The sequence below is a fragment of the Phoca vitulina genome, unplaced genomic scaffold (genome assembly GCF_004348235.1).
Source record: "Phoca vitulina isolate PV1807 unplaced genomic scaffold, GSC_HSeal_1.0 scaffold19, whole genome shotgun sequence".
NCBI lineage: Eukaryota > Metazoa > Chordata > Mammalia > Carnivora > Phocidae > Phoca > Phoca vitulina.
The window spans coordinates 15,185,797-15,199,839 of NW_022589722.1; the positions used below are offsets into that span (position 1 = coordinate 15,185,797).

At 37.1% G+C, this 14,043-nt stretch overlaps 1 protein-coding gene across 1 annotated transcript in view; it reads left to right on the top strand.

Annotated features, from left to right (window-relative positions):
• Positions 1-14,043, top strand: part of MYBPC1 (myosin binding protein C1) — a 71,690-nt gene that overhangs the window by 36,045 nt on the left and 21,602 nt on the right. Inside the window, exons 15-20 of the mRNA XM_032416908.1 lie at positions 199-305; positions 638-771; positions 8,571-8,730; positions 10,043-10,147; positions 10,933-11,121; positions 11,997-12,131. Coding sequence (XP_032272799.1) covers positions 199-305; positions 638-771; positions 8,571-8,730; positions 10,043-10,147; positions 10,933-11,121; positions 11,997-12,131 — 830 coding nt within the window. The remainder of the gene's footprint in view (positions 1-198; positions 306-637; positions 772-8,570; positions 8,731-10,042; positions 10,148-10,932; positions 11,122-11,996; positions 12,132-14,043) is intronic.

Consider the following 14,043-nt stretch of genomic DNA (forward strand, 5'->3'; position numbering starts at 1 on the left):
CAAAATGAATATTTAGTGTAGGTCAATAAATAGGATAATTAAGCCTTCACATTCATATTCTTTCTGTTTCCTGATCTGTCTTTCTCTCCAACTGGCACTAAATAAGTTAATCAGATAAAGGCTGGGTGTTTCTTCACTTGGGCCATAAACAATCTAAATCTTTGTAAATTCTTAGACATGTTTTTCTTGTTTCCTTAGAATCCACAAGTTAGTGATAGCCAATGCTGTCGTTGAGGATGAAGGTGATTATGTATTTGCACCAGATGCTTACTCTGTTACTTTGCCTGCCAAAGTTCATGTTATTGGTGAGTAGATGAATCATTGCAGAGTTTTGTGCTCTTGCTTTGTTGTTGTTGTTGTTTGCTTATCTTGGAAATATAACACATTCAAAACTGTGATATTTAAAGAAAAAGTACATGAATTGGTATGTCATTAATCATAATAGTTGATTATTAAGAAGTCTTATAGTGAAGTTGTTGTGCAAGGTGCCAGGCACCAACTACTTTGACTTCTCCTATATTCTTTTTGGCCAGATAAAATGTTGGTTACTACCAATATTTAGCACTAGCAAAGTACTAGCCCAGATATTCACATGGAAATGATTGTCTGATAACAAAGGCCATGTTCAATATTCTAGATCCTCCTAAGATCATCCTGGATGGTCTTGATGCGGACAATACAGTGACAGTAATTGCAGGAAGCAAGCTTCGTCTTGAGATTCCCATCACTGGAGAGCCACCTCCCAAAGCCATTTGGAGCCGAGCAGATAAGGTTTGTTTTACTTACACACACACTGCCCATCCCACTTCCTGCCTTCCATTAGTCAGATAAAAAAAGAAAGCAAATATATGTACAGGGGTTCAGTGTAGATATAATTCCTTTTATTAAGAAAGATCACTGATTTTCAGGCAAATATAATCATCATTCATTTACTTTTCATATTCCTAACTACTTACTATGTGACCAGGCAAGTGTGTGTGTGTGTGTGTGTGTGTGTGTGTGTGCGTGTGTGTGTGTTGCTGTTTGTTTTTTCACCAGGCAAGTTTTTATGTACAGTAAACAAGATCCCGTTTTTCACTCTTTTTTTAAATTCTTTTTTAAATTTAAATTCAATTAATTAACTAATAATGTATTATTAGTTTCAGAGGTATTTCAGTCTTATATGATACCCAGTGCTCATTATATCATGTGCCCCCCAATGTCCATCACCCAGTTACCCCATCCCCCCACCCATCTCCCTCCAGCAACCCTCAGTTTATTTCCTATGATTAAGAGTATCTTATGGTTTGTCCCCCTCTCTGATTTTGTCTTGTTTTATCTTTCCCTCTCTTCCTCTATGATCCTCTGTTTTATTTATTAAATTCCACATATTAGTGAGATCATATGATAATTGTCTTTCTCTGATTGACTTATTTCACTTAGCATAATACCCTCTAGTTCCATCCATGTCATTGCAAATGGCAAGATTTCATTTTTTTGGTAGCTGAGTAGTATTCCATTGTATATATATATATATATATTTACCTTGTATATACATATATATATATATACCACATCTTCTTTATCCATTTATCTGTTGGATCTGGGCTCTTTCCATAGTTTGGCAATTGTGGACATTGCTGCTATAAACATTGGGGTGCAGGTGCCCCTTCGGATCACTACATTTGTATCTTTAAGATAAATACCTAGAAGTACAATTGCTGGGTTTTGGGTAACTCTATTTTCTACTTTTTGAGGAACCTCCATATTGTTTTCCGGAGTGGCTGCACCAGCTTGCATTCCCACCAACAGTGTAAGAGGGTTCCCCTTTCTCCACATCCTCGCCAAAATCTTGTTAATTTTAGCTGTTCTGACCATTGTGAGATGGTATCTCATTGTGGTTTTGTTTTGTATTTCCCTGATGCCAAGTGATATTGAGCATTTTTCATGTGTCTCTTGGCCATTTGTCTTTGGAGAAATGTCTGTTCATGTCTTCTGCCTGTTTCTTAATTGGATTACTTGTTCTTTGGGTGCCAAGTTTGATAAGCTCTTTATAGATTTTGGATACTAGCCCTTTATCTGATATGTCATTTGCAAATATCTTCTCCCATTCTGTCAGGGTAGTCTTTTGGTTTTGTTGACTGTTTCCTTTTGCTGTGCAGAAGCTTTTTATCTTGATTAAGTCCCAGTAGTTCATTTTTGCCTTTGTTTCCCTTGCTTTGGAGATGGGTCTAGCAAGAAGTTGTTGAGGCCGAGGAGGAAGAAGTTGCTGCCTGTGTTCTTCTCTAGGATTTTGATGGATTCCTGTCTCACATTTAGGTCTTTCATCCATTTTGAGTCTATTTTTGTGTATGGTGTAAGGAAATGGTCCAGGTTCATTCTTCTGCGTGTGGCCCATTTTTCATTCTAATAGGTTCAGAGAATGAGGTGGAAGAGAAATAGACAATAAATTATTAAATAAATAAATGAGCAAAATCACTTTGGATAGTAATAAGTGCTATGAAGATTTTTTAAAAACAGGGTAATATTATTAGCATGTGATTGGGAGGTAAATAACAAGAGTCTCTATGAAATACAAGGAAACCATTATATGAAGATTAAAGAAAAAAGATTTCCAGGTAAAGTCAATGCAAGTGCAAAGGACAAGATGAGAGGAGAGAATGAGCTTGATGTGTTGAAGGAGTTGAAAAAAAAAGCCAGTATGGCTGGGTCAGAGTGAATGAGGAGGAGAAAAATAGTAAGGTTGGAGTGGTAGAGTAGTACAAGCTCAAGTGTCACTCTGTGGCTCCCTATATAAAATGTATTATGGGCAGTAAAACTATTCCATATGATATTATAATTATGGACACCTGTCGTTATAGATTTGGCAAAACCCACAGAATGTATTATGCAAGAGTGAACCCTTATGTAAATGTAGGCTTTGAATGATAATGATGTGTCAATGTAGGTTCATCAGCTGTAACAAATATACCACTCTGATGTGGGATGTCAGTTGTGGAGAAGGTTGTGCATGTGTGGGGAAAGGGTATGTATGAGAACTCTCTGTACTTTCCATTCAATTTTCCAGTGAGTCTAAATCTGCTTCAAAAAATAATTTATTAGGGCACCTGAGTGGCTCAGTCGGTTAAGCATCCAACTCTTGATTTCAGCTCAGTTCATGATCTCAGGGTTGTGAGACTGAGCCCTGTGTTAGGCTCCATTCTGGACGTGGAGCCTGCTTAAGATTCTCTTTCTCCCTCTGCCCCTCAACCCCACTCTCTCTCTTTAAAAAAGAAAATAATAATAATTTATTAACCAAAAAAATGAGTTTCTGTTTTCTGGAGAAAAAAAAAAAAGGACATCATTGAGCTTTGGGACAACTTTACACCAGTAAATATATATGTGTATTTGGAGTCCCCAAAGAGGACAGAAGAATATGTAAAGAAATAAGGGTCAAAATTTTTCCAAATTTTATAAAAAATAAAATTTCAGATACAAGAAGCTCAATAAAATCTAAGCACAAGGAACATTAATAAAACCACACCAAGACCCATTATAATCAAATTGTTCAAAACCTGTGATTAAGAAAAAAAGATTTTTGGATGCCTGGGTGGCTCAGTCGGTTAAGCATCTGCCTTTGGCTCAGGTCATAATCCTGGGGTCCGGGGATCAAGTCCCATGTAGGCCTCTCTGCTCCTCAGGGAGTCTGCTTCTCCCCCTGCCCCTCCCCCCACTCGTTCTCTCAATCTCTCTCTCGCTCTCTCTCTCAAATAAATAAATAAAATCTTTTTAAAAAAGAAAGAAGAAAAGATTTTTAAGCAGACAGAGAAAAAAGTCACATTAAATATAGAGAAACAAAGACAAGAGTGATAGCAGATCTCTCTAGAAGCAAGGCAAGTGAGAAAACTGTGAAGGAACATCTTTAAGGAATAACTGTCAACCTTGATTTCTATGAATTCTAAAAAATTCTACAAATTCTAAAAAAAATCAACCTAGAATTCTATACTAAGTAAAAAATAATTTTCAGAAATGAAGGCAAAATAAAATTATTTTCAGATATATAAAAGCTGAAAGAAATCATCACTGGTAGACCTGCACTACAAGGAATGCTAAAAGAAGTCCTTAAATCAGAAGGAAAATGATGCCAGACGGAAACATTTTCACAGAGGACCAAAGAGCATCAGAAATTATAATTACATGGATAAACATAAGAGTTTTTTCTTATTATTTAAATCTCTTAAAAAGATAATTAACTGTTTAAACAAAAATAATAACCATGCACTGTGGTGTTTGTAACAAAAGTGTAAGTAAAATTTATGACAATAGAAACATAAGGTCAAGAGGGAAGAAATGGAAGGTAAGAACTAGGAGGGTCGAAAGGGAGGTGTGCTATTGTAATATCACGTGATGGCAGGCTGAAAGGTTAAAGATGTGTACTATAAGCCCTAAAGGAACCACTAAAATAATAAAAAGTTATAGCTAATAAGCCAACAAAGGACATAATATGAAATCACAAAAAATATTTAATTAATCTAAAAGAAGGCAGGAAAAGAGGCATAAAGAAGAGATGAGACAAGTAGAAAACAAATAGCAAGATAATAGAATTGCAAAGAAAAATAGATAAATTAGAGATTTCAGTACTCTTCTCTCAGTTGTTGATAGAAGAGGAAGACAGGGGCACCTGGGTGGCTCAGTTGGTTAAGCGTCTGCCTTCGGCTTAGGTCATGATCCCAGGACCCTGGGATTGAGCTCCACATTGGGCTCCATGCTAGGCAGGGAGCCTGCTTCTCCCTCTCCCTCTGCCTGCTGCTTTCCCTGCTTGTGCTCTCTCTTTCTGTGTGTCAAATAAATAAATAAAATCTTTAAAAAAAAGAAGAAGAAGAAGAAGACAGACCATCAGTAAGGATATTCCAGGTTTGAACATTACTTGATTTAATTAGCATTTATAGAATACTCAACTGACACATGCAAAATGGGTATTATTTTAAAATTACATATGGAAAATTTCCAAGATAGGCCATAAGTCTCAATAAATGTAAAAGGATTTAAGTCATGCAAAGTATGTTCTCTGATCACAATGGAATTAATTAGAAATCAATAACAAAGATTTCTAGAAAATTTTCAAATATTTGGAAACACATTTTTCGGAATATATCATGGATCAAAAAAAGAAACCACAAAGGAAATTAGAAAATATTTATGAGCACACCACATATCAGAATTTGCATAATGCTACTAAATCAGTACTAAATAGCCCCATATCAATTAAAGAAATGAAATTTGTAGTTAAAAACCTTTCAGAAAGAAAATTCCAGGCCAAGACGGCTTTATTGGAGAATTCTATCAAAGATTTAAGAAAAAAAAATACCAATTTTACACAAACTCTTTCAGAAAATTGAAAAGAGAATAGGAATATTTCCCAACTCATTTTTGAAGCTCAGTTATTCCCTTATAGCAAAACCAGGAAAAGACATTAGAAGAGACTATAAACCAATATCACTCATAAACATAGATGAAAAATTCTAAACAGAATTTAGCAAATCAAATCCAACAATATATAAAAGGAATAATACATTATGACCAACTGGGTTTTATCCAGGAATGCAAAGATTGGTTTCCCATTTGAAAATCAATTAATATAGGGATGCCTGGGTGGCTCAGTCAGTTAAGTGTCTACCTTCAGCTCAGGTCATGATCAAGGGTCCTGGGATCAAGTTCTGCATCAGGCTCCTTGTTCAGCAGGGAGCCTGCTTCTACCTCTGCCAGCCAGCCCCTCTGCTGGTGCTCACTCTCTCTCTCTCTCTCTCTGACAAATATATAAAATCTTTTTTTAAAAAAAGAAAATCAATTAATAAAATTCACCATATTAACAAACCAGGAAAAAATAAGCATGATCATCTCAAAAGACAGAAAAACATTTGACAAAACCCAACATCCATTCCTAATAAATATCTCTCAGAAAACTAGGAAGTAAAAGGAACTTCCTCAACATGAAAAAAAAAAATCTGTGAAGACCCTACAATGATCATTATACTTAATGGCGAAAGACTGAATGCTTTCCCCTCTCAGATCAGGAGCAAAAGAGAGATGTCCATTCTCACAACTTTTTTTTTTTTAAGATTTTCTTTATTTATTTGAGAGAGAGAGAGCACACGTGCAAGAGAGCACAAGAAGGGGAGAGGGAGAAGCAGCACCCCACCCTCGACACGAGGAGGGGGCGCTCAATCCCAGGACCCTGTGATCATGACCTGAGCCAAAGGCAGCCACTTAATGGTCTGAGCCACCCAGGTGCCCACCATCCTCACCACTTCTATTCAACATTGTACTAGAGGTTCTAGCCAGGGCAATCAGGCAAGAAAAAGAAATAACAGATATCTATATTGGAAAGGAAAAAATAAAACTGTACTTTTTGTTATTATAGATGACATAATCGTAGATGTAGAAAATTCAATGTAACCTACAAAAAATCCGCTGTCACAAATCTTCACAGTAGCCTTATTTATAATTTTTTTTAAAGATTTTATTTATCTATTTGACAGTGAGAGAGAGAGAGCAAGTGAGTACAAGCAGGGGAAGCAGCAGAGGGAGAGGGAGAAGGAAGAAACAGGCTCCCTGCTCAGCAGGGAGCCCAACACGGGGCTTGATCCCAGGACCCCGGGATCATGACCTGAGCCGAAGGCAGATGCTTAACCAACTAGCCACCCAGGAGCCCCAGGAGCCCCAGGAGCCTTATTTATAATATCCAGAAACTGCAAACAACACAAATGTCCATCAATAGGTGAATAGATAAGCAAATTATAGGATATTCACACAATGGAATGCTACTAGCAATAAAAAGGAATGGATTATTGATGTATGCAACAACTTAGATGAATAATTATGCTGAATGAAAGAAGCTGAACAGCAACAACAAAAATATTTCTAAAAACTGGCAATACCAAATGCTTATAAGGATATGGAACAACTAAAGATTCATACATCACTGATGGGAATGCAAAATAGTACACCGACTTTGGAAAACAGTTTGGTAGTTTTTTTTATAAAGGTAAACATGCACTTACCATACAACTCTACAGTGAAATTCCTAGGTATTTACCCTAGAGAAATGAAGACATACGTCTGCACAAAAACTTGTACATGAATGTTTATAACAATTTATTTATAATTGTCAAAACTTGGAAACAACCCAGAAGTCCAATTGTACAAACATACAGTTTGTACTTGCATAAACCAACGGCACATAGACTATAGAATAGGTTACTATTCAACAGTGAAAGGGAAGGTACTAGTAAAACATGCAGTAACATGGATGAATCTGAAGAGCATCATGCTAAGTGAAAGAGGATAGATCCAAAAGGCTACATACAGGTTGAGTCCTTTATATGACATTCTAGAAAAAGGAAAACTAGAGAGACAACTAACAGGTTGGTGGTTGCCAGGACCAAAGTGTGGAGTGAGTGAGTTGACTGTGAAGGAACATGGGGATACTATTGGCGGTCACAGAAATGGTCTGTATCTTGATTGTGGTGGTGGTTACATAATCACACAAATTTGTCAAAATTCATAGAACTCTATGTCTAAAAAGTGTGAATTTTACTCTATGTAAATGACAGCACAATAGATAAGCAAACAAAATATAGAAAACTAAATAATATAATACTACCCTAAATAAATATTTTTCTCTTCACATTAAAAAGAAAGCAGAACATCTTTTATAATCTTAAGATTAGAATTTAGCTAATCTGAGGAAATTTTGTTCAATTGTAAAACAGAAGAATTATGAAAACTATAAACTATCACAGGTATTCTTATTGTTGTCACAATCTTTTGTTATTGAAGATGTATGAGTCCTAATCCAGACCCAAAAGAGTAAGGAGTTAATTTAATAGTTATTAGAAAATTACCCAGTTTCTAAATTACCTTGACCTTCTCTGTTTTTTCTCATTGTATACGGGCTGTTCGTTGTCATGTAAGAGATATGACCTAGGAATCAGAACATTGGAATGCTGTTTTAAATTTCTGGTTTAAGAAAGAAAGAAGGAAAGAAGTGAAGGGGAAGAAAAGGGGGGAGAAGGAGGAGGAGGAGGAGAAAAAAAAAGAAAGAAAATATAATGGAAGGCCCAACCTACCCTGTCTTTACTTTGGGAATTAGATGTTCATTCTTTCATGTCCTATTAGAAGGGAAAAATCAATACTCAACAACTTGTATAGAAAATCGGCATTGTGGTCTTCTTCAACCCTTTTCAGTATTTCTAAATTTTCAAGGCATATAAGGAAATAAGCAAATCATGATTATTTCCTGATATGAATTTAAGTGTTCTAATTTCACATCCAAAGAGACTCCTCTCCTAAAATAACACTTCTGCCGTCATATTTTTAGTCCTCCAACTTTCTCTTTGGTGAGTTCATGGTTAGTGGGCTTTTGAGACAAATCCCACAGCTTTCTGCTGTGTAATATGGAATGTTAATACTTTTGTCCTTAGGATTGGTGGAGGATCACACTAAGAACATGTATTTTAGGCATTAGCACCACATCCAGCTTAAGTTCTAAGACACTCTGGAGTAGTCCTTGTCATATAGGTCATGCCATATTTTGTTTCGCTTCTTCTTAGGCTATTACGGAGGGCAGCGGCCGGATAAGAGCAGAATCTTACCCTGACAGCAGTACTCTGGTCATTGATGTCGCTGAAAGAGATGACTCCGGTGTTTACCACATAAATCTGAAAAACGAAGCTGGGGAAGCACATGCAAACATCAAGATTAAAGTTGTGGGTAAGTCCTCTGGGTCAACAAACTTCTAGAATCAAATTGACATGTCCATATCCAGAGTAGACTTTGGCAGCTCTTGGTTCTCTTGGCTCTTCTGGGTAGCCAACAATGAAAAACACAGTATAGCTATATTTTATAAATCACCATCTTTCTACCTTTGCCACTCGTTTCCTTTTCTTTCCTTTCCTTTCATTTTTTAAAAATGTCCTTCCTGGGGTGCCTGGGTGGCTCAGATGGTTAAGCATCTGCCTTCTGCTCAGGTAGATCCAGGGTCCTGGGATCTACCCCCACGTCGGGCTCTCAGCTCAGTGGGGAGTTTACTTCTCCCTCTCCCTCTATGTCTGCCCCTGCTTGTGTGCTCTCTGTCTCTCTCTTTCAAATGAATAAATAAAAATCTTTAAAATTTCTTTCCCTTCCCTTCCCGCCCTTCCCTTCCCTTCTCTTTCTCTTCTTTCTTCTTGTCTCGAGGTCCAATTGCAGGAATGCATAACTAAGGTTAACCATTTGGGGCTGTTGGTCATTAGCTCTCCACAGTTATATTCCCTTTTGGTGCCCTCTAAACTCACTGAAACACACTTGCTAAACAATTTCCATCATCACAATCATCATAGAAGAGTAAGATCTTTATCAGTCCTTAGATGACCTCCTGAGTACATTATTCCTAAGCCTGAAACCAAGTGAAATGAGTCCAGCGATTATTGATGGCCCAGTTTCTCATGGTCTCTTCATCTCACTTTATTTTTCCCTTAAGAAATATATTTCAAATGGATCAGAAACTAGGGTCATTTTATCAGGCACTGAACTATGTTAACAAGACATGGTCACTTGCCATTTTTGACTTGGATTTCTACCAGTCAACATCTTGATTCTTCCAACTGATTTACAACAATTAGTCCTTGACTCAGTTCTGCTAAAAGTTCACTTTGTAGTTAAAAAAACAAAACACAAAACAAAATCACATCTGATATTTAGGCAATAATTTCTTAGTTGCCATTTTCAAAGTAAAGGACAAGTGTCTTGAGTTCCATATGGGGCTTGTTCTCTAATGTTGTGACACTAGTTTAAAGGACTTGAATACATCATTATTTTTATCTTTTTTGGGCTCACCTTCCCTTATCTCATATGGAACATGACTTTTTGCCTAAATTAGTTACTATGTGCATTTCGATAAGAATGGAAAAGTATTCAGAAAAGAATGCTTCAATGATTATCATCAAAATCTATTTTCCAATTAACATTTTTATTTGTGCTCTCATATACTCTTATTTTATTTTTTTATTCTGTTCTATTCTATTCCATTTTTTGTTTGCTACAGACATCCCTGATCCTCCAGTGGCACCAAATGTGACAGATGTGGGAGATGATTGGTGCATCATGACCTGGGAACCTCCTGCTTATGATGGAGGGTCCCCAATCTTAGGTAACTACTTGTTTGTCCGTGGAACTGCCAGTGGAGTTGGAAACCTCTTTATGCTCATTAGTATAGAGCACATTTTAAAATATTGCATTTAGAAGAAAACCTACCATACGGTAACTTTAAATATCCATTCAAATTGAAATATATTTTGGAATTCTCTGTAAATACTTGAGATTTAAATAACTCTGATGAGTATCATCTAACTGCCTGTCCTCTTTTTTTGTTTGACATTTACATTTAATATCTAATTTTGCAGCATCTAGAAGTCTAACTTTAAATTGTCCAGTCAGTAAATGTCTAGTTCCATAGAACTATGTCTATGAAGAAATTTCTTTTAGAGGTAAATACTTAGAAGAATTTGCTTCCCCTATGGAACAAGAATTTTTTCTACTTGAAACTCATAAAACTAGTCATTTCCCTTTTCTTATCTACATTGTTGGGACTCGGAGCCAAATCTATTACCCAACTATAGAAAAGGTATAAGTTTCTACAGTCTACGTATCTGTGATTTATTTTTCTCTCTTCTCTTCCTGTACAATTTTATTGTATTATTTTTAATATTTTAATATTATATTCTTTTTGTCTATATCCTATGACATTAATATTTGTATTCCCTATAATCTCTCTCAAACAACTGATGGAATAAGGCGGCCTAAAAATACGTGCATACCTGACTATTTCACTTAGGGTGCTAAGAATATGGGAAATTTTAAGAATTCTAACACCTGACAAAGTTTAATTTTGGAGCCCATGGAAAAACCTCAGTTTCCATTTTGTGTCACTTGCAGGATACTTTATTGAGAGGAAGAAGAAACAAAGCTCCAGATGGATGAGGCTAAATTTTGATCTCTGCAAAGAAACAACTTTTGAGCCCAAGAAGATGATTGAAGGTGTGGCCTACGAGGTCCGCATCTTTGCGGTCAATGCCATTGGCATCTCCAAGCCCAGTATGCCCTCCAGGCCTTTTGTTCCTTTGGGTGAGTCAAGAGAGATGCACCTCTGTCATGCAAATCATTGCCCTGGCTTGTGACTGCTACCTTCCAACCTCTAACTGGAGCAGACCTGGAGGCTTCTTAGAGTGGTGGGTGAGCAGAAGGTTGGAGGCAGGGGCAATTTTCTAAGAAACTGAAAAACAGCTTTGGTAGAGTTGAGTGTCTTCATAACGTAGAACCTGGAATTTATTACCAGAATTCCAATGAGAGCCGTAGGTGGCTCTGGTTGCTATTTCCAGCTTAAAGCACTTAGCTGAGCCCCCTGACACATGACCACTCCCCATATGTCCTTCTGAAGGTATAACCCAGCAGCTAGGTGTAATCATTATAACCAAAACAGAGACCACTACAACAAAGCACACTCAAAAACTAGTCTCTTCACTTTACAATCACACTTTAAATGTTATCTAGTGATCCAACGCAGTCAGTTGGTAAAGACAAAGGCACCAAGATAAGATGTCTCTTTTTTTGATAGTGAAGTACTTTTTTCAATAGAAAGAAGATTTAGTACAAGAGTTTGCACTTTAAAGTTAGAAGGTTATGGGAAATTTACTCTGGATTATTAGATCTCAAACTTTGACTTTTTCAACTTCCTTGGCCCTCCCAGCCTCCAACGCCAACCTCCCGAATGGGAGGGAAAGTGTGGCAGTGTTTCTAAAATTTTCTATGCCTAGCAGATCTTTGCCTTCCACACAGCATATGCTTGAGGAGTATTCACTGAATTTTATTAAGACATGGGCCTGCTGTGTACATTTTTTTGTATCCTAGTTCGTTTTATCACCACTTGTGCTGTAACACCATAGTTAATGATGTCTTCTGTTTCTCTCTCTCTCTCTCTCTCTTTTTTTTTATCTTTGAAGCTGTAACCAGCCCTCCTACCCTTCTGACCGTTGACTCTGTAACTGACACCACTGTCACGATGAAGTGGCGGCCCCCAGACCAGATTGGTGCAGCAGGTTTAGATGGCTATGTGCTAGAGTATTGCTTTGAAGGAAGTAAGTACAACTGGTAGTTAAAATGAATACTATCATCAATAGGTGAGATACGCCCCCGCCCTTCTTTTGTTGCTCATTCTTGGGAAATCTCCTTCCAACCGAAAATGACAACAAGCAAAGGTCATCTTTATAAGGTGGATAAAAACTTAGCCTTTCTTCGGTACTTGATGCTAACAAATGGAGATCTCAAAAATATCCGAGCTAGTCTGCCAGATCAGACAACATGATAGTTCTAAGACATAGGAGGAAGGGAGTCTGACAAAACTTCGGAGATTTCCACTTCTTGAATTGGTGGAACAAAATTGTACCAAGCAACATAAGTCTAGTTAGGATGAAGCAAGTTGGAAATTCTGAACTCTATACTGAGCAGAGGGCAGTTATCAAAAGTACTGCTTATTTCTGGGTAATAAAGAAAGTCTATATATTTGGTTAGCTGGTGATCATCCCCCGCCTTCCTAAAGGAAAAAAAGAAGAAGAATAATTAAGGACAACTTTCAATGCTTAGAGGAAGCAGAATTCAATCCCAGAGGGTGCTTGTGATGGTTTGACATGTGACAGAACTTGTCTCGGTATAGAAAAATTTAATCACTTAAATTTAAGAGGAGAAGAGAAAACAGGCAAAAAAAAAAAAAAGTTAATAGAAAAAGAGAAACGACACAAGAAAATATGGGCCAGAGTGTACCTAAAACCAAAAATGATGTGAAGTTCACTGAAAGCCTCTTGTGTTGTTTGATTTCCTGCTTGACGTGATTTGAAAATCAGCGAATAAAACTGCCCCAGTTTGAACTCAGGCTCCACTCTAGATGACGGTAGGTAAACAGTCCACCGGGGAAGCTTGTTCCTATCTCCACAAATGATAGGCCAAGATTTAACCTCTAAGAAAACTCTTTGGACCCCAAACTTTAACGTGGATCTTACATGAAGGAAAGAAGCTACTGAGCACATTTGAGAAATCAGGAATGTGAACACAAAGGCACCTTTCCAGGAGGAAAACTTCTACGGAAAAGAAACTTCGTATGAAGAAAAAAACTGCTGAAAAGGAAATCCCAGGCCCTTGGATTGGGGCATCCCTGGAAATGACCACCACTGATGTCGGTTGTGGTTGCGAGGGAACAAGAAGGGGGTGGGGGGGGGCGGGGCAAGGCATCCTGGTAACAGTTCCATTTTCACGTGCTCAGCTCACAGAACACTCTGCTTGATTTCTCCAGGACTTAGAAAGCCACTAACCAAAACTGGTGGGGACATTATGAGAAAGTTCCCAGGTATCCCAGCATGGGAGGGAGGTAGTATTACTAACGCAACAGGTAAATTCTTGAGTGCTTCAAAATATGGTGTATTCCCATTCCATTCCTCCTCCCCCTATTTCAAAAAATCCTGAGTATTCCACTCTGTTATTTATATCACCCCACTAGCAAAATCTCCCAATCTTACATGTGATGTGGCTGCTGAGCACGAACATTTGTATATGTATGAAACAGAGCAAATTCTTTACTCTTTTCTTTCTGATAGGTTTAAAAAGTAAGAAGATACAGCAAAATGATAGATGGCTGTCATTTTGATGTTACCCACCTTAGATAAAATACAACGAAGTGTATTTTACATAATTCTGTGTGTGGTCTGTGTAGATATATATGTATATGTGTATATACATATATATATGTACACAGTCATTATTATGTATATATTTTGCCACATAACGTTTTGGAATTAGCTTTCTATGGAAGTTCTTTCATAACGTGTATATCTTTCTTCTTGCAGTCTTTTCTTTCTTTATGTGGCTGCCCTATTCTTCATTCTTTTTAATGGCTGTTGTCCTCCAGACTAATTTTCTGTAGTGTTTAATGCTTTTAGATATGGCAGGTTTTATTCTGTAAGAAAATTCTTTCTTTTATAAGATAGTGTGTTGGTTTTG